Source organism: Dama dama, chromosome 27 (assembly GCF_033118175.1).
Source record: "Dama dama isolate Ldn47 chromosome 27, ASM3311817v1, whole genome shotgun sequence".
Lineage (NCBI taxonomy): Eukaryota > Metazoa > Chordata > Mammalia > Artiodactyla > Cervidae > Dama > Dama dama.
This window is the reverse complement of record NC_083707.1, coordinates 41,518,970-41,540,599: the sequence shown is the minus strand read 5'-3', so window position 1 is coordinate 41,540,599 and position 21,630 is coordinate 41,518,970. Positions and strand designations below refer to the sequence as shown.

The following is a 21,630-nucleotide window of genomic DNA, read 5'->3' as shown; positions in this document are numbered from 1 at the left end:
GAGCAGATTCTGTTACCTGGCAGACTCCTGGCCTTTTTCATGTGTTTATGAGAGGAGAAAGAAAAGGAAGGAAGGAGGGAGGGTGGGAAGAAAGGATGGCCACATGCCTCGCCTTTTCTGCTGGGGGTTTCTGAAGATAGAACCGCGGCTTCTCTCCCTCCCCACCCCCGACTTGGCCCTGGGACGTGGGCAGCGGGGACGGAGCCCAAGGCTGGCGGGGTGGGGGTGACGGGGGTTCAGTACCTCGGTCTGCACCATGTTCACCCTCCGAGACCGCAGCTCCCGCACGCAATTGTAGATGTCCACCACCCCTTCCCGCTCGGCCATGTCCAGCATGATGTCAATGACGATGAAACAGCCAGTCCTGCCCGCACCAGCACTGCACGGAGAGCGGGGCTCAGTCAGGGGGGGCAGGAGGGACCCCCGCTGCTGCTTCCTCTTAGATCCTTGCTGGGGCGAAATTCACAGAACGTGGAACGACCACCAGAAGGTGTACAACTCAGTGGTGCCTGGCACCCTCGCAACGCTGTGCGACCATCGCCTCTGTCGAGTTTTCAAATGTTTCCATCACCCCAAGGGGACTTGCACCCGCTGCCCCCATTCGGCCCCCACTCACCTGCAGTGCACCACCAGCGGGCCTGCGTTGGGCGGGCTCTTGGATTTCACCTGCCGGACGAAGCCCAGCAGCCCAGTGGCGTGGTAGGGGACCCCGTGGTCCGGCCAGCCCGTGAAGTGGAACTGTCTGATCTCTCGGATTTCGTGGACGCCTCGCTGCCAGGGGCCAGTCAGCACGGGAGAGAACACAGGGAAATAGATGATGAGGGGGTAGGAGGGTGCCAAGGACCCTCAGGGTCAGGGAGCCTGGGGCTGGGAAACTCTGATTGCTGGGAAGAAAATCATTCTTTGAGATAACACAGACTCTGAAAGCTCATTTCAGGGAGGAAGATGTTTGTAGGGGTGGAAGGGGAGGTGATGCTTGGGGGACACGTGAGTTTACAGGTGCAACGGCAGTGAGTGGATAGTGGTGGGCGCTGACTCCTCGAGCCTCCTCTCTAAGCTGTAGGCTCTGTTAACAATCTGTGTGTCACTCATCCTACGGTGTGAGGTGCGAGTCCCGAGACACAGATTGGGTGCGGGAGGGGTCTAAGGGGTGTTTATGTCTCGAGACAAGCCGCCGAGACGCAGACCCCTGTTCAGCTCGTCCACGTCCTGGTGCCATCTACACCAGGCACTTGGGCTGCGCACACGCCGATGTGCACAGGAAGGCTCCTGGAAGAAGGACCGCTTCCATCCAGGCTGGCCAGAGGACCACTTTTCATTGGAACTCAAGTTTGTTAGGTTTCTCTTTCTAATTGGGGTAAACACTGAATCCATGCATCTGGTCACCAACACTCAGATGCACACGTAGCTCTTCAGGTCTGACTCCAGGGTTTGGAGTGGCAGAGATGTGGAGATGGTGCACCCTGTCTTCAGTGGTTGGCTTTCAAGAAGCAGGCATGTCAGCAAACACGAACCATGGAAACCAAGAGGTATTTTTGCTGGAATTCTGTTAGATCAATAAACTGAAGAGGGAGGGTGGTCCGCCATACAACTGAAGGGGAGGTGGAAGGAAACAGACTTCAAGCACTTTTTTTTTTTAAATTTACTTTTGTTTTGAGAATAACTAAGTTGATTTATGGGCTTCCCTGATGGCTCAGGGAATCTGAGCTGCCAATGCAGGAGACATGGGTTCCATCTCTGGGTTCAGGAAGATCTCCTGGAGAAGGAAATTGTAACCCACTCCAGTATTCTTGCCTGGAGACTCCCATGGACAGAAAAGCCTGGTGGGCTATATAGTCCATGGGGTTGCAAAGAGCTGGATGTGACCGAGCAACTAAGTACGTTAAATTGATTTTTATTCATTTTTTTCTTCCTAACTATGAATCTATGCATGAAGACTGTGTTTTAAAACAAGTCTGTTTTGAAAACAATTACCTCCAGAATCAAGGCTGGAGGTAACCTGAGATAAAACTTGACTTTCCCCCTTCTCTCTTTCCAGCACTGTTTCCTGGACACCATCTCTGTGTTAGGCCATGGGTGTGGTTTTACTATCTCAACACAAACTGTCCAGGAACCCTATGTTCACCATCAGTCACTGTTTGTGGAAACTTAGCCAGAAAGAAATTTATGTGCTTTGAAACACTAGAAGAGGAAAACAACTATAGGTTCTAAAGATAAGAGTTGTTTGCTATCAGGGTGTTCATTTATCTTGGTTTAATAACACAAAAGTGCGGAAGCTTCATTTCTCTTAGAAAATCATGCTGTTCTTTAGTTGGTTTAAGCATTAAGGAATTAAGCCGTCAGGGGTTCACAAAGGAAAATCAACACTGTCATCTGCTAAATACGCTCTGTGACCCAGAGCAAGATTCCTAGGTGGTTAGGAGCCCACATTTCCTCTTGCTGAAACCATGATAACAGTTGGCCAAAGCCTCCAGCAGAAGACAAATGGTGAGCTTGTGTCACCTCTGAGTGCTCCCCTGGCTTTACATAGGACGATGGGGCAGGGGTGGTCCCAGGAAACAGGAAAGCCTATAATAAATATTTCTTCATTCCAAAGAGGACAAGAGAGCACTTATGTCCACGATACACTGTTAATTTTAATTTTTTTGAGCACTTCTTTTTCTAGCTTTGCTACGTTTCAGATCTAGCATCCCCAGATTCTGAACTCCATCCATCATGCGGTGGGGAAGGGGCATCTAACTGATGCAAGACTCAGTCTCTCAGCAGGGTAAATGTTAGTGTCCGGGATGCAGCAAACCTCTTCCCAAAATAAACCTTGCTCTCTAATGTGCTCACTACTGATGAGACGAGCAATGGAGTGGCTTCTGAGTCACCTCTCACTCTTGTTCACGGATGCGGCAGTTCCCTCTTTTGCTGTTTTGTAATATATTTGGGGGGATAGATCATAGATGTGATTGGTGATCACAGTCCCAACACGTTGCAAGTTGATATCAAGTATATTTTTGTTTGTTTTTCATGAACAAGATTTTGTTGTTGTTCAGTTACTAAGTCGTGTCTGACTCTTTGCGACCCCATGGACTGTAGCATGTGCCAGGCTCCTCTGTCCTCCAGTGTCTCCCGGAGTTTGCTCAACAAGACTGAATGTGATATAAATCAGTATCACCATTATATATATAAATTGTAATAAATATTAATGCTATATAAAGGTGTCTGTATAGCCAAAGCTATGGTCTTTCCAGTAGTCATGTACGGATGTGAGAGTTGGACCACAAAGAAGGCTGAGTGCCAAAGAGTTGATGCTTTCGAACTGTGGTGCTGGAGAAAACTCTTGAGAGTCCCTTGGGAAGCAAGGAGGTCAAACCAATCAATCCTAAAGGAAATCAACCCTGAATATTCATTGGAAGGGCTGATACTGAAGCTGAAGCTCTGATACTTTGGCCAACTTAGGTGAAGAGCCAACTCATTGGAAAAGACCCTGATGCTGGGAAGGATTGCGGGCAAGAGAAGAGGGAAACAGAGGAAGAGATGGTGGGATGGCATCACTGACTCAATGGACATGAGTGTGAGCAAGCTCCGGAAGATAGTGAGGGATAGGAAAGTCTGGATAGGAAAGTCTGATGCAGTCCATGGGGTCACAAAGAGTTGGACACGACTTAGTGACTGAACAATAATAACAGAAGGTGTGATATTTACTTCATTCTCCTTGTACTATAATGGGAAGGAAGACACCTAGTAGAGCCTAATTTAGAGAGGGTGCTTGATAAGTAAGTGTGGGATGGATGAATCCCTAGGTGCATGTTCTTTCTGACAGGTTCCAGGCCATATTCCTGCTTTTCCGAGCCCCAGGCACCTCCTTGCAGAGGGAGTTTGGTGTTTATAGCCAGCTTTCTTGCTGCCAGCATCAGTGGGGATAGATTCCCCTGACAGCTTAGATCCACAGAAGCTTTTCAGCTGTCTTCCTCCAGCCAGGATGGGCACTTTGTCATTTAACATCTGTTCAGCTCCAGGTCATCAGCCTCATGGGAAAGGAGAGAGGACCACCCCATGCAAAACAGGCATTGATCAGTTTCAAATTGCAAACCTTCCTGCTTGTTTGCAGAATGAAGCCCAAACCTATTTTTCACCTTTAGGTCCCTTGATGTAAATCGTCTCAAAATAGAATCAGAACTGCAGGACTCTCAAAGCACACACTTCACTTGGCTGTTTCTCTCTCTCTCTCTTTTTTTAAAGTTTCCTTTCTAATGAGGAAGTTTAAAACCTACAAGAAGTGCTCCGCAGAAGTACTAACGATTTGTTTTCCTTAAAGATTCCAATTGCCTGGTTAGAAAATCACTAACATGTCATTCTGATTTCCCCAAATGCCTTAACAAGCTCCTCATCCTTCCTTCCCTTCCACCAGCTCTTTGCTGGCTGTCTTAGGACTAAAACAACTGGGTGTTTCAGAAACATTTCTGTGCAGCTGGGGATAGAGAACACTAAGAGGTTAAAAAAAGAGCAAAGAAACAAACAAATCCTTCCTTTAGCCAGTGAGATGCATTTTCAGCTTATTAAAGAGCTGACTATTGTTCAAAGAACTCCATGTTTAAGTGATGGCTTTCGGATGATTTTTTTTTAAAGAAAAAAAATATTCAGGGTCTTTTATCACTATCTGTTTTAATGCAGTTATTCATGAGTGCTCTTGCCAAGAGCCATACAAAAATCCTCCATATGCTTTTCTTTTTTTCCCTCCTGATTCTGCTTAAAAAGAAAAAAAAAAAAAAAACTGACATCAAAGTGTGAGGTTCAGAACTTAAAGAATTGAGTCAACCAGAACTCCACATTCTTTGAAGTCTTCAAGCCTCCTGTCTGCTTATTAAAAAAGACAGGCTAAGGGAAAAAAATGCTAAATAGTATGAGAAACAGATTAAAATAAACGAAAGTCTCTTCAGCCTTGTGATTCTATGACAAATAGGGATTTGAAAGCCAAGAGAGGTGTTCAAAACATCGGGGTAAACGAGCCAGGAGGCAAACGCTGCCATTTCTTCATTTCCCACAACTGGTCTCGTTAGTCTGGAGACTGCGTTGAGATGCAGGGGGAATAAGGGCTGGAACCAACTGCCCAGAGGTTCACTTACAATCCTGGGGTCTCTAAGGGTGCCCACCACTGGGCAACTTGTGCCAGCTTTGCTAGGTCCAGTGTAGGGTTCAGCAGCAGAGAACCAGCTCTGGACAGAAGCCTGGGGGCCCCAGAGACAACACCAGGGGTCCCCTTCTTGGAGGACAGCAAGGCAGGGAACTCGCCGGGCACATCACCTCCACTCCCCGCCCCCCGCAGCCTACCTGTGACACTTCTCGGGACGGACTGCAGTGTGCTTCTCCTCCGGGCCCTCCCTATGTCGGCAGAAAGAGGGGGGTAAGGAGATTCCCTGTTATGCCCAGAGCAGCAGCCCCATCCATGCGCGTGGGATGAGCATTTGGGACGCCGAGCCCGCAGGGACCAAGGGCTGAAACCAGCATGGGAGGGAGTGAATGGACAAGCTGGTTCATGCAGAAGCGTCCTGTGTCTACTTATGTATGTTTCCAGGTAGACACTTCCACCTGGAAAGTCCATCATCTGCATGAAACCACAGGCTGAGAAAGCCTCGAGGACATGAAGGGTATCCAGGAGGAGTTAGAACCTGTGTCTCCACGCTGATGCTAACTCAGCACTGGGGAACCCACATGGACATACAGCATGAAGGACATTTATCGACTGCCTCCGAACAATGACAGGGAGACGGGCTGAACAATACCAACCAGGTTGAAAAGAAAAAGGAAGTGGACAGCTAGGTGTATCTTTTGGTTTAGTGGCAAAATACGTATTCCTATGAAATGGGAATGATTTGCTTCAAAGATGGAAGTGAGGTGCTGCAGGACCAGAGGGTAGGATGCAGTCTTGAGTCATCGCTGGCTACAGCCTACCTGCGTTCAGGTGAGACCACGGATGAATTATCCTGGATAAGTTAATGAGGCTGGTATCACTAATGTCTGACTGTAGCTTTTCAAAAATAGTGTGAAAGCTTACCTTTTCAACAGCAAATGTTCTTATCACATATTCTGCCAGTAGCTCTGTTTCTATTAGGGTAACTTTAATGTCTTTATAGATCTCCGTGTCATCTGGCCAGTATTTGCAGCATTTGACCTTTAGAAAACACAAAGGAAATGAGGCTAAAGTGGGTTTTTTTTTTTTTTTGGAGTTCTCTAAATGCTGGGTCACAGTATAATTTATAGGATACAATTTGTGCACAAAATCAGAAATATAGCTTAACTTTGTTCTTTTAGATCACCTGTATATTTTTTTCTCTCCCCAGAATAAACCACAATTTGAGTCATGGGAGGAATAAAACCTAGGAATATGGTCTAAAGTTAACAGAATGTATTTATACTACAAATATCCCAGTTACAGTAACCATTCATTTCCTGTCTATTTCTACTCAGGAGTGGCCTGGAAAAATAAACTACAAAAGGTGGCTTGCAATATTTTAGCTCCTCTGAACTTGAAATTTCTTCTAGTTTCAGAAATTGATGGAACATTTTGGAGGAGGACCAAGCCGGAAATTGGAGCCAAAAGTCAAGATTAGAGATTTTTTTTTTTTTCCTGAAGGCAATAGCTATGTGTTTTTCTCAAGTTACAATTACAGATTCATTTTTTGTCTAAGTAAATTCAGTGTACAAAACCTGGTGAACTCCCTGTGTTAATGATTTCTTCAGTCACCCAAGCACAAAGCCTGGAGATCCTCCTCCCAAACCCAACCAAGTGCCAAGTCGAGCAAGCTGTTGAAACAGCTTTCAAATATGTTTTCCAGCTTTTTATTCCCTCCGCCACCATCTTTGTTAAGGCCCTGCTAACTTCCTGTGTGGATATCCCCTCTTCAAGCAGCTGCAAAAACCCTTCCAAGTGTGGTCCCCCTGGTACTGACTTGCTCTGCTCAGTAAACCTCTGTTTCCAATGACTGCCCGTGAAATTAAAGAGAAATTAACTTTGGCCTCACACGTAGAGGTCTTTTTTGTACTTGGCTGCAACTAGACTAGCATCTTCATCCTTATATTTTCATTACCCTTCTTTCAAGCCACATGTATTTTATGTTCAGAGACAAGTGGTCTGTCCGATCCCCCAGCAGACCTCATGGTCCAGACTCCTACTCAGGCCCCTCCCAGACACACAATTTGTCCAGCTGAACATTTCATCTGTTCTTTGAAGAGTATCTCAAATGCCACACCCCTTCAAAATCTTTCCTCCATGGATGTGAGCTCTCTGTTGACGGTCTGATAAGACGTGCCAGTTCTGTTGCTATGACACTGGGTGATGGCCTGCTTATTACTTGCAGGCAAGCAGAGGGCCTTCTATTGCTTATTTCTGCCCCTGGGGCTCAGAGGAGTGGTCATTAGGAGAAAGGAAGCCTCCTTCCAAAGAGGTGCTTGTGGGCAGCCTTCTCCAAGCAGAGGCACCTGTCTGGGCGGGCCCAGAAGTGGTGGCCGAGCCATTCTGCATCCCGCCCTCCCATCTCATCTCCCAAAATATCCTGAAATGGCTTGCCACATCTGTTTCCAGCCTACTCAAAATCTTTCTAAATTGGGTTCACTTTAGTATCTTTTTAACTGCTTGGACTTGTATCAAGAGGAAAGTATGTTTCCTTCTGGATGCAGACTTTCCATGTGGAGTCCGGGCTTGAGTTGCCTCCTGGCCTCTACGTTTTGTGGACATGGATGTTTAGACCAGTGGTTAGTGGGTATCTGTTGGAACCCAGGCGCGGCAGAACCAGACGCTCTTCTCCACTGACCATGCTGCCGCGCTGTGCTCCCCACACGGCTTCCTCACCACCTAAGGCACCAGACAGTCTTCAGTCCAGAATGCCAGGCCCTGATCACACTCGTCCAGTTACCCGGCATCTCAGGGCCGCTTCCATCCGGCCATCACTTGGGCACCCCGTGGCCGAGGCTGCTGCCTGCTTGTCATCGTGGAGGGTGGCGGGGGTGCATGATGGGCTCCTGCCTACAACAGGGCATGGTTGCTGGCTTTAAAATTCACAAACGTGAAACAGTACAGGAAGCAGAATAACTCCTGGATTTCTAACTGCCTGCACAAAGGGTCATTTTTAGCCAGCAGCCCAAATGATCCCATGTACAATAAAGTCAGAGAACCCCGGACACTCGGGCTGTAGCTCCCAGGCTGGCCACACATTACTGTGACCTTCAGGGTGTCTTTGGAAGAGGGCATGGCAACCCAGTCCAGTATTCTTGCCTGGGGAATACCATGGACAGAGGAGCCTGGCGGGGTTGCAAAGAGCTGGGCATGACTGAGCACGCTTGCATGCACGCAGGAATTAGCAAAGGGTCCTGTGACGTGGGGGTGGGGAGAGCTTCACACCCAGTAGAGCCGAGAGGAGCCACAGTTTTCAAACACTCCTCTTCCAGAGTATCACGACTGTCAGACCCAGCTCTTCCTGCCTGGACTCTGCTTTGAGACCCTGGGTTCTCACGACCGTGGCCTCACCAGTGGCCAGCTCGAGGGGAGAGCCAGCAGGGGCCAGGGCTGGCCGAATTGCCCCCACCCCCGCTTCCTTCTCGCCCTGGCTCCTGTCCTGAAAGGAGGAAATGAGAGGCTGGCTCAAGGACTGAGAGGCACTTGCTCCAGTGACGAGTGGATGGTGGCTGGGAGAGGCTGCAGACAGGTCTCAAGAGCAGGGCTCTTTGGAGGAGAAGCTCACGGTCAATTATGCTGTCTTCAGTCTCTCCAGGCCCGGCTTCAGGGACAGATACTGAATAGGCAGCCCTGAAATGACTTTAGCTGCCTGGCCTCTTGGGGTGGGAGGGGATAGGAGGGGAAGGGGCAGGAAGAAGAGACACATCCAATGGCAGCATCCTCCATTCGTGTCCCTGATCACAAGTGGCTCCGTTTTGTGGATGCTCCCGTATCACCAGCTCTTTGGGCGGCAGGATGGAGGCTGGGGCAGACCGTGAAGGTCTGTTTCTGTGCTCTGTGCCGGGCCAAGGACTCATTTTGCTAAGAAGCCTGTGATCATGGAGGATGAAGTCAGCCCTTCATTGTGGCCACCACTGCCCCATCAAACAGACACAACCATCGAGGAGGCGGCAGGCAGCAAAAAGACAAAGGCGCTGGTACAAGTTTTGATCCATCAAGGGGTTTTCAGCAGACTCTTTCTAAAAAGACATCCAGAGAGAGAGTGACCACGTTCTATCAACAGCTGTGTCAGGGGCCGGCTGAGCGTGGCTTTGCTGGGGACGCTGTTGACAAGAGTTGGGACGTTGCAGGGAAGCACAGTGACTGAAGAGCCCTGGTTAAGAGCCGCCTGCCAGCGAAGCTTCCAAAAGAAACAGGTCTATAGTGTGCAGGATTTTTTGTCTTCAACAGAGATCTCACAGCAATGAGAACATTCACTCAGTTAAATACCCAGATTTCTTTGGCCCCTGTGTGATGAAGTCAGATGGAGGTGTACTGGCCTTTTACTTGCCGACTTGTGGTGGTGCTGCAGCTGATGATGTGAACCCCTGAGCCTCAGTTTTCTCATGCACAAAATGGGACTATAGCATTGCTCTTAGGGAGACTGTGAAGAGTAAGTGAGACAGTCTATATAAAGCAGTACCTGGCCTGTCCTAGGTCCCAGCTCCTCCCTCCGACACCTGCCACGTTCGGCCCTGCCTTCTCCTTTGGGCAGCACATTTGAAGCCTGCTCTAACCGCTGGAGGTCTGGATGGTGTGAATTTGGGGGAATCACTTCATGGCACCAGCAAGTCCCTCTTTAGGCTCCTGCTTCAACCTCCTTCTTCAGGGCTTCTGATTTTCTATCTGGTCTTCCACTGCTGCTGCTACTGCTGCTAAGTCACTTCAGTCGTGTCCAACTCTGTGCGACCCCATAGACGGCAGCCCACCAGGCTCCCCCGTCCCTGGGATTCTCCAGGCAAGAACACTGGAGTGGGTTGCCATCTTCCATTAACATCTCTTAATTAATGGATATACAATACTTAGAATATGCATAAGGTCACATCCATATCCGTAATATTTCTTTTCATCTGCTGTAAAGAAACACGTGGCCCGATGCCTCCTGTGGAATTCTAAGCATCATCTTGCAGACCTCCTTGGTAAAATGTCCTGTTCCTTTTCTTTCCTGCCTAACTAGATGACAAACCATAAGCACTTTGAAGAAACATATATACCCAGGCTGCTTGTTCCTCACCTTGTTCAACAGATTGGCCATGACTTTTAGCTATTCCTGAAATTTAAATCATCCTGCCAAAGGACGGAGACTTGCCACCACTGAGGACAATGATTAGTGTGTGTCCCTCTCTTGGTGCCTCCATTTTTCAGTTGTAACAGACTTTCTCTGTTTTTCTAGTTTCATCTTAAAGTTACAGAGGAAGGCAAGGCTTGAGTCAGTTACATTAATATGATGGTTGATGGTGGATCAAAATACAGAGGAATACTTACTGAATTAGTATAAGATCATCAAAGGTTAAGGCTATCTTTACTCAGGTCACAAAATGTCAATCTTAAATACCCAATTCATTAAAAAAAAGATCGATAAAAGGCAATCATGAGAGTTCAAGACAGAAAAATTTCAGTAATGCCTACAAAAATAATCCGTCTCTTCCCTTTCACATGTGAATTGGATGTCTTGGAACAGCTTAAGAGATTCTGTAAAAAAATTATTATTTTGTATTGCTATATATTACCTATTTTTTTTTTTTTTTTTACTATTAAACTATTTCCACATGTTATTAAGGGGAAAATCTTTCCTCTCTCTTACTTCTTCCATTGATCCTGGATCTGGTGGCTCTTGTAGAAAAGCAAATGTTCTTTGTATTAAGGCTCCAGGTGCACTTGGAACCTTAATACATCTTCCTTGTAGGTGAAGAAGTCAAAGTGTTAGTCGTTCAGGCATGTCCGACCTTTGTGACTCCATGGACTATAGTCTGGCAGGCTCCTCTGTCTCTATGGGATTCTCCAGGCAAGAATACTGGAGTGGGTAGCCATTCCCTTCTCCAGGGGATCTTCCCAACCCAGGGATCAAACCTGGGTCTTCTGCATTGGTAGGCAGATTCTTTACCATCTGAGCCACCAGGGAAGGCCATCTTGTATGTGAATTAGAGCTTTTTCTGACATCCAGTGTTCATCTTTAACTTTTTCTTTTGTCACTCTTTTAGTGACAAACGTGAAAGGAATTACAAGTCAATCTCTTTGGGAAGATGATAATCTTTAAAGCATCCATCAGTTCCCTGGCATCCCTTATATATTGATGAGGGTGAACATTTCTAGTTCCTGCTTCTCATGGCTCCAAGACTGTTTACCACCTGTTATCAGAAATATTCAGGGAAGCTCAACAATCATCTTCCTACATGACTCCGAGATCTCATTTGGATTTTTAATAAACAGTTACATCCTAATGAAGTCTTCATCAAACTGACTAAATATGTTTAGAAATCATTAGCTTAAATTACCAGTGCAAAAAAGAACCTCCTTTGGGAGAGCCCCAGACTGGGTTCCCAGACTTTTGGCAGATGAATTAGTACAACAACACAGCGGAGTCGGTGGGAGTTCCTGGGAACCAGGCGTTGGATAAAGGGCTCAGGGTCCCTCCAGTGGGTTCATTAAAGAGGGAAAACAACCACAACACATCCGACGCAATTTACATGCCAGGTGTGCGGCTGTCGGCAGGTGCCAAGGAAACTGACGAGGGTCCCTTCCCACAACACGCGGGCTGTGGGGGATGCACAGGGGCGGCCAGGAAGCCTTAGATAATGACAGGTTCTGGCAGGTGTATGGGGGGGAGCCCTGCAGGAGGGAAGTGTGGCTTCTGAGTCCTTTGCACAGGTGCTGGGACCGGAGGCCTCCCAGAGGCTCCAACAGGGGCAATTACAGCAGCCTAACGCAGGGCGCTCCAGGGCAGAGATCCGGGGAAAGCTGCTGGGCTCTGACTTAATGAATCAAGTCTGTGTAAACAAACAGCGTCAGCCTGGCTCATGCCTGACTCATGAAGCACCCGCTGTGTGCAGTCAACACGGTAAGCAGCTAGTTGCTGCCCTTAAAAACCATGTCATTTTCATTTCTTCAGTGGTTTGTCGTCGCTGTTTCCAAGCGTGGAAGATGGGCATGTTGTCTCTTGACAAGCGTGCTAGATGAACAATGGGAAATGGCCTGGAATTAGGTCTGACCTTTTCCCGGAGGGCATGTGACCTCTTGTCAACACCCCCAGATTGCACCAGACGTTTCAAGGACAGACGCCATGAAGCACATCACAAATTGAATTCAGGCCAGTCCATGGGGCTGACAGTGGCAGGGGAGGACTCTTGGAGCTTACCACGTCCCTGTAAACCGGGTGAGGATTCCTGGAACTCAAGGAATATATATATATATTTTTTTTTGGTAAGCTTATTTAAAAAAAAAATATATATATATATATTTTTATATATATATAAATAAGCTTACCAGTCTAAAATTACCAGTTTCTATGAGGCTGTGGGCTTCCATTTAAGGTTGAACTTGAACCCTGGCCCCTGTTCTCCCCTTCAGCTGCACACTATTAGCTGCACACTATTAGCTGAAGTGTCCATGGCTATTTGTCAGCAAGAATTGTTTCCATCAAAAATATCATCAGGGGCCACCTTATATGGGATGGGTCCTGATGGAAGGAACAGAGACCACCTATTTATTTCAAGGCAGGTAACTCAGAGTGAAGCCTGGATCCCAGTAAAAGGTGTCATGTCCAACAGACATTGGGCTCTAGTGTCTGAGGCTTTTTCACTGGAATAATTTCATAGCACGGTCTTCCTTTGACCTGTTAGCCAAACACCATGCTGTCCCGAGTTTTCCTTAAAGAAAGAGGGTTTATCATATGAAAACAGCTCATGTCTAGTCATTGGGTCCTGAGACAGCACATTTTGAAATTTCAATTAAGCAAAAAATATGCGCATGCCTTTATTTAAAAAAAAAATCCAGTAGTAGTTGTTATTTTTAATAATTACCTACTTTTCAAAGTAATTTATCTTGGGATTACTTTAAGTGAAGTGAAGTGAAGTTGCTCAGTTGTGTTAGACTCTTTGTGACCCCATGGACTGTAGCCTACCACGCTCCTTTGTCCATGGGATTTTCCAGGCAAGAATACTGGAGTGGGTTGCCATTTCCTTCTCCGGAGGATTTGAAGTGAGCTCCGATGCAAATACGTTGTTGTTCAGTTGCTAAGTCGTGTCCAACTCTTTGCGACCCCAGGGACCGCAGCACGACAGGCTTCCCTGTCCTTCACTAGCTCCTGGAGTTTACTCAAACTCATGTCCACTGAGTCAGTGATGCCATCCAAACATCTCATCCCCTGTTGGCCCCTTCTCCTGCCTTCAGTCTTTCCCAGCATCAAGGACTTTGCCAATGAGTTGGCTCCTCACATTAGGTGGCCAAAGTATTGGAGCTTCAGTTTCACCATCAGTCCTTCCAGGGATGTTGAATATTCAGGGTTGATTTCCTTTAGGATTGATTGGTTTGATTCTTGCAGTCCAAGGGACCCTCAAAAGTCTTCTCCAACGCCACAGTTCAAAAGCATCAATTCTTTGGCACTCGGCCTTCTTTATGGTCCAACTCTCACATCTACACATGACTACTGGAAAAACCATAGCTTTGACTATACGAAAAATCTGGTAAATAACTCAAGGAATATTGTTATCGGGAAAGCAAAGCAGTGTGAGGCAGTCTCCATATCTCTTCCTCCTCAACACACGAGGCAGTCAACACTGTGTGTGAGATGAGTGAGGACTCAGAATCAATCATACATTTCAGGGGAAGAAACAGGTAAAACATTGAGCTTGGCTGTTTCACAGTGAACCTAGTGGATACTAACTGCTCTAAGTGGGGCATATTCTCCTTTGTTCACTTTGCTGGGCATTTCCTGAGCTCCAGGAGGGAGAGACCACACAAATTTATAATGCTGTCTCCTCCCTGAAAGGAGTTTGCTTTTATGGCAGAGTTGAAAAAATTTTTTTCAGTAGTCATTACTCCTTTTATAGCAAAGTATTGATTTGGGGGTGAAAAGGTAATTTATTAAAGTATTTATTTATTTGTTTGCTTATTTGGTTGCATGTAGGATCTTTAGTTGGGGCACACAGGATCTAGTTTCCTGACCAGGGATCAAACTTGGGGCCCTACATTGGGAGTACGGTCTTAGCCACTGGACCACCAGGGAAGTCCCAAGAAAGGTAATTCATAAATGCCACTATAGGTCTCAGTTGTGCTGGAGAAAAGGTAAGGGTTACTTTAATGCTTATGTTTAGGAAGTCCTCAGAATGGGGCGGGAACTTCTCTAACCACCAGCCACGTAGAGACTCATTTAATCTTTACAAGATCCCTATAAAGCAGGTGCCATGATATCTACACTGCCCAGGTGAGGGGCTGGTGGTGGGGAGTTCAGCAACCCCTTCTAGGCTAGTCACACAAGGAGCTCCCCTGGTCCCCCCAGGCCAGCTTCCTTGCTCTCAACATCTCCCAGGAGACAGGGAATCCAAAGGCATAAATGGCTTTTACACTGTTGGCAGTAAACCTGTGCTTTTTCAGTTTTTATACTTTATCTAATAGTCCCGTAGCTTCTCCCCTCTTGTCTCGTCACTTTACCAATATCCTTTACAGAAACTTTTACATTTTAATGGTCAATTTTCCCTGTCCTTTTCTTAATGTGTTGAGCTTTTGGCCTCTTCGAAACACTCCTAAAACAAAGGACATAAATGTGCCCTCCGTATTTGCTTCTAAAAGTTTTAAAGCATTAAAACATTTAAAGCTTTAAAACTTTTGGTTTTATTTAGTATTCAATTTGGGGCTTTTCTTTTAGTCCACATGAATGACCAAACGTGCCAGTTCAGTTGATGGAAAAGCTCACGTTTTTCCCACTAATTACACATTTTCCTACAAATGCCTTCATCAACATCTGGGCTCTCAGTTTTTGATCTGTTGATGTATTTATTTCTTCCTGATTTGCAGTGTCTATCATTTTCCCTTTTGGTATGTTCGTGTTTGGTTTTGATATCAAGGTTATATTAGCCTCTTAAAATAAAATGGGGAAATAGTCTCTCTTTTTCTCTTCTCAGAATAAATTTTTATAAGATTTGAGTTACCCATTCCTTGAGTATTTAGCAGAATATATCTACAATACAATTGGGAGTAACACTTTCCATGGGTCACTTTTAAACTATAATTCACTTTTTAAATAATTTTTGTCTCTTCAGAATTTCTATTTCTTTTTGAGACAGTTTTGGAAAATCAAATTTGTTAAGAAAATTGTTGCTTTTATCTAAATTTTCAAATTTATTGTTATTCATATTATCTGTTATGTTAAAAATGTATCATATTCCCACTATTTGTTATTTCTGATTTCTTTTCTTCTGATTGCCAGATGGTTGTCAATTTCATCAGTCCTTCCACAAAAGCTTTTTGATCATGGTGATTTTTATTATTGTTTCTTTGATTTTTATTTAATAACTTTCTGGTCTGTTGTTACTGTTTTCTTGTTTTAGTTTACCCTGTTCCTCATTTATCTTCTTGAATTAGATGCTTAATTAATCTTCTAATAACAACCTTGAAAAACATATATATACTTTGGGTACCATTTGCTCGGCATCCTACACATTTACTACATGATGCTTCATGATTCACAGTTCTAAGTATTTTCTGAGTGATATGAGGGTGTTGTGCTTTGACCCATGAATTAGTGGAAGCGTTTTCTCACCAGAGCCTAAGTGAGGACTCATCTGCTGCTGTCATTTCCCTGTTCTGGTGCCCGGCTGGCTTCCCTCTCCTTTGCCCCTCCCTCATTTCCCCCTTGGCCCTTTATCAGAGCATCTACCCTTTGTGAGTTTAGGTTTCATGTGGCCATCTCAGTTCAGATTCTTAGCACTGTACGTGTCCAAGGCATTACCTCCTGTTCTTGGTGGGCTTTAGAGCTCAAGATCCAAGCTTGTGAGACTAAAGCCCTACCCCATTTGTCAGGACCCATGGGCACCATCATGTCAGCCTCTAGTGGGAGCCTGTTGCCCCCTTCCCTTTCTCTGGTCTCTAGTCCTTGCTTCTTCTCTGTTCTCTAGTAGTTTACTTTCTTAAGAGCTAAGTTAAACATTTTTAACATTTATGTTTACATATACATTTATATTTTATATTAAATACATTAAAACTCATTTACATTTTATCTACAATTTCAGGATGTTTGTAAAAGGAGGATTTTCAGGTTCTTTGGCTTGCCATCTTTGCTAGAATTTTAACTACCTCCCACTTTTTAAGTCTCTCTTCTTCCTGGTTTGTGCTTCCTGAGACCTTCTGAAAATCCATTTGTAAGAACAGCTTTATTGAAGAAGTGTAACTGATGTACTGAGTTGGCCCAAAAGTTCGTTCGGGTTTCCGTAGGGTATTAAGGAAAAGCTCGAATGAACTTTTGGGCCAACCCAATACAGAGAACTTCAGGTGCACAACTGGACGGCTTCTGACATAGTGAATGCCCTTGGTACTAGCACTACAACCAAGGTCGGGGCAATATCCACCACCTCCCGTGGTTTCTTACATGCCCTTGGGCTTTGTGCATGTGTGTGTGTGTGTGTGTGTGTGTATTAAGAGCACTTGACAGGTCTACCCTCCTAACAAATTAAGTGGGTGACCCTGTATTGTTGACTACAAGCTAGTTTTGTACAGCAGATCTCTATAACTTGTGCCTCTGGTGTAACTGAGACCTTAACACCCAATGAACATCAACCCCAGCTTCCCCTCCCCCAAGTCCTGGCGCCCACTCCTGTACTTTCTATTTCTGTGACTTGACTCTTCTCCATCATTCACTCCTATGGGTGGAATTGTCCAGAGCCTGCCCTGTTTAAGTGGCTTACTTCACCTGACCTGACATCCTTCAGATGCAACCGAGTTGTCAATGGCAGGATTTCTTCTTTAAGGCTGACAGAGAATCTTAAGAAACAACCCCTCTATCACTTCTGCCCCTAATATTTCAGTTGGAGGCTAATCTCGAGGCACAGAGAAAATCTCACAATGGCAACGTCTCTAAGAAGTGACGGGTCCTCCAGCAGAACCATGGAAATGGCCTCACTATTCAACAGAGCAGCTGCCTCCTATATGTCTTCTCACTTTCAAATTCCCCTTTAGGAATAATCCTGTTGCATCCTATGACTGAGATCTTAACTACTGAAGAATTTCCTGGTTAAATAAAAATAGCTCATCCACAGTTAATACAGATGAAGTAACCTAAGACCTTGGGGCAGCGTGTGGTCCCCACTTCACAGGTCAGGAGAGGGAGGAAAGGGAAGATCTAAGCGAGAGGAGATGCTGGAATTCTAAGCCTGGGATTGACTCCAGGGCTGCGGGCTGTTCTCAGGAAGGACTTTCCCCCAGGTGGGGAATGCAGGCCTGCCTCCTGGGGGCTCCCTTTGTGCTCTGACACCCAAGCAGCAGCACGCGTGCTTCACTGTGTTTTTGTGTTGTTGTGTGCTCAATATATCCGGGTAACAACTGCTTTTAAATCCTGAGTGCCTTTCCTGTCTGTTGCTATCGCAACAAGTGAAAGCAATTCAGGCTATGTTTACCGATAATTTATAAGCAAGGGCAGCAAGCCAGAGGAGGAGCCTAGTGGTTAGCATTTTCAGAAGGACACACACTGCATCCAGGGCTGGCTCCTGCCCTCCTTCACACAGGTGTCTAAGGAAGGAACAGACGACTGGGAGGCAGAGAGGCCACTTACCCGCCCCACTTCCACCAGGTTGGTCACCATGACGATGCTCGCCGTGTTCTCGTGCCACACCATCCTCCAGAAATCAGAGATCGTCTCCTGCATCGGCCCTGCAGCAAAACACAGCAGAGACTTGTGTTGTCTTTGGGAGCTTGCACCTGCGGCACTTCCGGGGCTCACAAAGAAATCTCTGGACAGCTGCAGGCAGTCCCCTCATCCCTCTAGGTGGACGGAGCTCTCCCTACTAGTGTAGATGTGGTGGCGGGAGGCACTCTTCCTATAATAGCACCCTTAGAAACACTGAATTTTTCACTCATGGTTTAATTTTCTCATGTCATCCAAGGCATCTGTATTTGAGCCCTTTTTGCCCTTCTTAAATGACTGCTGTGAAAGAAAGTTATTTCTTCATCATTTAGCTATTTATTTCTATAATACTCGAGAGTGAGATTTTTTTAAAAAAGGGGTACCATCACTCTTCCTGCTAACAACTGGCGAGATCCAGGGAAGCAGTCTATAGAATGAAATGAGCCTCTATAGGAAAGATGGCCTTTTCTGGTTTCTAGTATTTTTCTTAATCTGTGCTGTCAAATTAATCCTTTCTAGAATTTTCGCCTAACACCTTCCAGTGAGTTTGGAGTTTCGAGCACTTGTATTTCCTGTCATTGACCATGATCTGCTTTCCTAGCTCCTGGGATCTGAGCATTAAGGAGCTCTTTTTATGGACTGGAAAAAAAGAGGGAAAATCTGTGTTACAAAATTCCAGTGCTATAGACACTGTAAAGGCACAGAAAGCTGGAATTTAAACTTTCTTTAAATGCAGATTTTTAAAAAAAGACCCAAACTCTATGTTCAGACATGTTTGAGGGTCTCCATGTAATAGCATAAGTCTTTTTTGGATAAATCTTCATGGTTTCTACTTATTTCAGTAATACATAATTAAAAATCTAAGGTTAACTAGCATATTAACCTTTTCTACTAAAATTATGAAGGACTTATCTCTGACCACTCCCAATTTACATGCAATTTTTCTATAGTGTTTATCACTTTTTGAAGCCCACCACGGATGCTATTTTAATACAATGTTTATATTTTCACATTTGTCAACTTCTTTGCTCCCTTTCAAACAATTTTAGAACTTTTATCTAGCTCATCTTTTAATTTTTCACAATCACAAAATACATTCTTCAGGAATTTCTTAAGGTTCTGCTGGTGGCAAGCTCTCAGAATTATTTGCCGAAAACATATTTAGACAGTTTTATTGGGTGTGTATTTCTAGAGTGATGTTTACGCTGTGGCTTCCATTTTAACAGCATAAGTCTTTATATGACCAGTAGACATGTGGGGAAAAGAGAGGAAAATGCTTTCAAGGGTGGACGGGCTGGACAGATGTGCTGTTGGATCTGGACGTGGTAGATTCCCGGGTCTGGAGTGTGAATATGTGAGTTTAGGACCTGCCTCTGGCTTTGAACCGAGTGTGTGATGTGGGGCAAGTTTCTTAGTCATGAAAAAAGACAAACAACCCAATTTACCAATGAAAATGGGCAGTGCACTTGAACGGACATTTCCCTAATGCCTATTATCATTAGTCATTAGGAAAATGCAAACCACAGCCACAGTAAGATACCATCTCATACCCACTGGGATGGTTATAATTAGAGGAAAAACCAGAAAATAACACTGCAACCTTAGTATCTGCATCTCTGTTTATCTACATACTGATTTCAGGAACGCGGCTGAGGCTTATTTTGAGAATCTGTGGAATGAGCGCTGACTCAGGCATTTTATACACAGTCACGTGTCAGAACAAAAACCAGGTGCAAGAAAAACCCCCAAAACAACAACAACCCAAGGTGCATTTACATTAAAATAGTATGAGGAATGGAGAGGATAAGTTGGAGGTATATTTAAAGCAATTTGGGCTGTAAGTTGATCAATTTTTAAGCCAGATGATGGCTACATGAAGATTCATTGTACAATTCTGTCTATTTTTGTACATACTTGAAGTTTTCTATGTCAAGATTTAAAAAAAAATCTCCCCAAGAGATATACTATCACAATACAATCTGGTCAGTAAAAACAAAGATATTTCTCCACAAATTATTTTGCAGAAATCAGTAGGTTAAGCCATAGGTTAGGAAGAAGAACTTCTAATCTTCGTTTGCCTTACACAATGAACATTAAGGAAATTAAAGCTTCTAAAGCCCAAGGCCATAAAACAGCTGAAGATGCAAAAAACAACAACAGAAAAGTTAACAAGGAAACAAAAAACGGGTGCATTTAAAGCTATTTATTGATGGTCACTTGCTGGCTGAGCAAAGAGGGCACTCCTGGCCCCTTCAGGCACCGTCCGTTCCTCCTGACCAAGTATCAGTCTCTTCCTGTACCTTCTCTTCTTCCTCACTGTCAAGCTTCCCTCCCTTTTCTCTGAATACAAATGTCTACTGTTCTTCCTGCTGCTGTGACCACTCTTCCTCTCCTCATGAGACCCCCACCTCCTGGGCCTCTGCGCCGAGTCCCTTCATGGGACCTTGAGCGCCGCCCCCCACGAAGCTTTGCCTGCCGCTTGCCTCGTCCCTTGGCACGTGCGTGCCATTCTCCTGATGGACGGGCTGAAGATTTCAGTGACTTCAGTCAAGGTTACCAGGGACACCAGTAAACATCAGATCTCATCAATCACTACGCTTCCAGCTCACGGGAAGAGAGGTGTCTCCATTGTGTACTTAACGGCTTGTTACTTATTCACAAGGAAAAAATAACCCGAGTCCATCTCTGTGCAGACACACAGTCTCTCCAGTGCAACCCTGAAACAAAGGGGTGACACCCACCAGACACACAGGCCTGTACCACCTGCTCTGAAACTTCCAGAACCAGTTCTGATGACAATGGCTACCGTGGATGCATCTGGTGCCCCAGCATTGCAGATGCAAGTGCTTTCAGAAAGAAATCTTCCTCTCCCCTCAGTGCCCAACAGAGACATTCAAGGCTGGGCAAGCTCCCAGGTGCAACTCACTGGCCCTTTCCTGACTCTAGAGCCCCTGTGATGATTTATCTCAAGTTCTTCTGGGAGGGGGAATGTGGCTGTCACGTTTATTGCTCTTTCCTTAGGGTCCATGGAGTACCCAGTGCAGAGAATGGGCTCATAAATTAGTGAATGAATGAGTACTTTTGTATGCATTGCTATAAACCATATTATTTACTATTAAAGTGCTATATTAAGAGTGTGGACTCTTTGCCACGCCATGGACTGTAACCTGCCAGGCTCCTCTGTCCACAGAATTCTCCAGGCAAGAATACTGGCGTGGGTAGCCATTCCCTTCTCCAGCGAATCTTCCTCACCCAGGAATCCAACCTGGGTCTCTTGCATTGCAGGTGGATTCTTTACCGTCTGAACCACCAGGGAAGCCTCATATAAATATTAAGTACTATTAAAAGATAATACTTGTAGGAGTCTCTTTCTTGACATGTCTTGGAGATTACCTGTAGAAGCTTGAAAGAACATTTGCCTCTACTTCTTCCTGATTTATTATAAAGGGCGGCATCTTTTGCAAGGGCTTCTTCAGAGTGAGCGTGAGGGTCCCCTGGTCTCCAGAATGCTGCCTGGCAGTGCTGCAGAAACTGGTTCCAACTACTGAGCAGGTTGCTCCTTGGAGTCCCCCTGCTCCCAACGCTTTCGCTCCAATCTCAACCCAATCCATCACTGGGAGCCAGAGTGCAATACTGGCTTCCACCAACAGTTCTCAACTCAGGCTGCATATTATAATCACTGTGCAGCTTTACAAAATTCTAATAACCTAACCCAAGAGTCTCTGGGTTTATTGGCCTGGGAGGGGGTTGGTCTTGTGGCGAAGAACCACAGAGATTCAGCATCCAGGCATTTGGCTACGCCTCTCACCTAACTAAC

At 45.4% G+C, this 21,630-nt stretch overlaps 1 protein-coding gene across 4 annotated transcripts in view; it reads right to left on the bottom strand.

Moving 5' to 3' along the window:
• The window catches only part of PTPRM (protein tyrosine phosphatase receptor type M), a 649,948-nt gene that overhangs the window by 26,533 nt on the left and 601,785 nt on the right, over positions 1-21,630 (bottom strand). For 2 of the 4 annotated variants that reach the window (XM_061131248.1, XM_061131249.1), the window contains 5 exons: positions 17,742-17,839; positions 6,044-6,160; positions 5,320-5,370; positions 617-771; positions 244-379 (listed from right to left, as the gene is read on the bottom strand). In XM_061131248.1, coding sequence (XP_060987231.1) covers positions 244-379; positions 617-771; positions 5,320-5,370; positions 6,044-6,160; positions 17,742-17,839 — 557 coding nt within the window. The remainder of the gene's footprint in view (positions 1-243; positions 380-616; positions 772-5,319; positions 5,371-6,043; positions 6,161-17,741; positions 17,840-21,630) is intronic. The other 2 variants (XM_061131250.1, XM_061131251.1) reach the window with 1 other exon arrangement.